Source organism: Mustela nigripes, chromosome 1 (assembly GCF_022355385.1).
Source record: "Mustela nigripes isolate SB6536 chromosome 1, MUSNIG.SB6536, whole genome shotgun sequence".
Taxonomy (NCBI): Eukaryota; Metazoa; Chordata; class Mammalia; order Carnivora; family Mustelidae; genus Mustela; species Mustela nigripes.
Genome location: NC_081557.1, coordinates 133,711,597 through 133,714,385, shown reverse-complemented (window position 1 = coordinate 133,714,385; position 2,789 = coordinate 133,711,597). Strand labels below are relative to the sequence as shown.

Sequence of the window (2,789 nt, the reverse complement as noted above, 5' to 3'; positions counted from 1 at the left end):
TTTGGTAGAATTCCCCAGGAAATCTGTCAGGTCCTGGGCTCTTGTTTTTTGGGAGGTTTTTGATCACTGCTTCAATCTCGTTACTAGATATCAGTCTATTCAGGTTGTCAGTTTCTTCCTGGTTCAGTTTTGGGAGTTTATAGTTTTCCAGGAATGCATCCATTTCATCTAGGCTGCTTAGCTTATTGGCATATAACTGTTGATAATAACTTCTGATGATAGTTTCTACTTCCTTGGTATTAGTTGTGATCTCTCCCTTTTCGTTCATAATTTTATGAATTTGAGCTTTCTCTCTTTTCTTTTGGATTAGTGTGGCCAATGGTTTATTGATCTTATTGATTCTTTCAAAAACCAGCTTCTAGTTTCATTTATATGTTCTACTGTATCTCTGGCTTCTATCTCATTGATCTCTGCTCTAATCTTGATTATTTCCCTTCTTTTGTGTGGAGTTGGTTTGATTTGTTGTTGAATCTCTAGTTCTTTAAGGTGTAGAGACAGCTGGTGTATTCTGGATTTTTCAATTTTTTTGAGGGAGGCTTGGATGGCTATGTATTTCCCCCTTAGGACCGCCTTTGCTGTATCCCATAGGTTTTGGAACGAAGTGTCTTCATTCTCATTGGTTTCCATGAATTGTTGCGGTTCTTCTTTGATCTCCTGGCTGATCCAAGCATTCTTAAGCAAGGTGATCTTTAGCTTCCAGGTGTTTGAGCTCCTTCCAAACTTTTCCTTGATTGAACTCCAGTTTCAAAGCATTGTGATCTGAGAATATGCATGGAATCATCTCAGTCTTTTGGTATCAGTTGAGTCCTGATTTGTGACCCAGTATGTGGTCTATTCTTGAGAAGGTTCTGTGTGCACTTGAGAAGAATGAGCATTCTGCTGTTTTAGTGTAGAATGTTCTGCATATATCTGAGGTCCATCTGGTCCAGTGTGTCATTCAATGCTCTTGTTTCTTTAGTGATTTTCTGCTTCGATGATCTGTCTATTTCTGAGAGAGGAGTGTTAAGATCTCCTACTATTAGTGTATTCATATCAATATGATTCTTTATCTTGATTAACAATTTTCTTATGTAGTTGGCTGCTCCCATATTGGAGGCATAGATATTTACAATTGTTAGATCATCTTGGTGGATAGTCCCTTTAAGAATTATGTAGTGCCCTTCTATATCTCTGACTGCAGTCTCAAGTTTAAAATCTAATTTATCTGATATAAGAATCACTATCCTGGCCTTCTTTTGAGGCCCATTGGCATGAAAGAGCTTCTCCATCCCTTCACTTTCAGTCTGGGTGCATCTTTAGGTTCAAAATGGGTCTCTTGTAGACAACATATGGATGGGTCCTGTTGTTTTATCCAATCTGCAACCCTGTGTCATTTTATGGGCGCATTTAGGTCATTCTCATTGAGAGTGATTATTGGTGGATACATTTTTATTGACATCGTGTTACCTTTGAAGTCTTTCTTTCTGTATACTGTCTCTATATTTCTGCTCAGTGATTTTCTTAGGATTTTTCCTCTTTTATAGAACCCCCCTTAATATTTCCTGCAGTATCAGCTTGGTGGTTGCAGTCTTTTAAGCCTTGCTAGTCTTGGAAACTCTTTATCTCTCCATTCATTTTGAATGTCAGTCTTGCTGGATAAAGTATTCTTGGCTGCATGTTCTTCTCATTTAGTGCCCTGAATATATTTTGCCAGCTCTTTCTGGCTTGCCAGGTCTCTGTGGACAGGTCTGATGTTATTCTGATGGGATTTCCTCTGTAAGTAAGGAGCCTCTTTGTCCTAGAGGCTTTTAAGAGATTGTATCTCTTGATTTTATCCAGACCCTGGGGACAAGTCGAGTGAGGGGCGGCCACAGCACACAGACCTCATGGAGCTGGTGGCCCACAAAGATGACCCCACTGACCAGATGTTTGTGTTCTTCCCAGAGGAGCCTAAGGTGGGAATCAAGACCATCAAGGTGTACTGCCAGTGGATGCAGGAGGAGAACATCAAGCGGACCCTCATCGTGGTACAGCAAGGCATGACCACATCTGCTAAGCAGTCTCTGGTGGACATGGTCCCCAAGAACGTCCTGGAGCAATTTCTGCAGCAGGAGCTGCTCATCAACTTCACGGAGCAGGAGCTGGTCCCAGAGTATGTCATCATGACCAAGGAGGAGGTGACAGAGCTCCTGGCCAGGTATAAATTCCAGGAGAACCAGCTGCCCAGGATCCAGACCGGAGACCCGGTGGCCCGCTATTTCGAGATAAAGCGAGGGCAGGTGGTGAAGGTGATCCGGCCCAGCGAGACTGCCGACAGGTACATCACCTACCGGCTGGTGCAGTAGCCACCCTGCGAGCTGGTGAGATGCCATGTGGCCGCAGGTCCTGCCTGTCCAGGAGTAAGCCCTAGCTTTCCTCTCCTCTTACCCCACAGTTGTCTCTGTCACCTCCCTGTGGGGGGTGCGTGGAGGCAGCCCCACTTCCTGCCCCACTGGGCTCGACTCGCACAGCAGGCCTGATATGTGGTCGTCTGCCCATCTCTCGCCCTCCCTGTGGCCTGGAGACAGATGGGGCTGTGCCCACCCCCCAACAGGAGGAACCTCACTACTGCTTCTCTGGACCCTGGGATGACCTCGCCTGGGTACTGAGCCCCACCCGGACCCCGGACCCCTCATGAGTGAGCCTCCAGAGGGGACAGGATGTCTGTCCACGGGGTGGGGGTGGGGGGAGGGCAGGCGGGTGTCAGCTGCTCTGATGCTGGGTGTTTGTAAGAGTGAAAGTATTGGAGTAAAAAAATTGCCGGTCTGGAG

At 45.8% G+C, this 2,789-nt stretch overlaps 1 protein-coding gene across 1 annotated transcript in view; it reads left to right on the top strand.

Moving 5' to 3' along the window:
• The window catches only part of LOC132024590 (DNA-directed RNA polymerases I, II, and III subunit RPABC1-like), a 129,666-nt gene extending 127,325 nt beyond the window's left edge, over positions 1-2,341 (top strand). Inside the window, exon 2 of the mRNA XM_059411306.1 lies at positions 1,819-2,341. Coding sequence (XP_059267289.1) covers positions 1,819-2,324 — 506 coding nt within the window. The 3' untranslated portion in view covers positions 2,325-2,341. The remainder of the gene's footprint in view (positions 1-1,818) is intronic.
• The last annotated feature ends 448 nt before the right edge of the window (positions 2,342-2,789 follow it).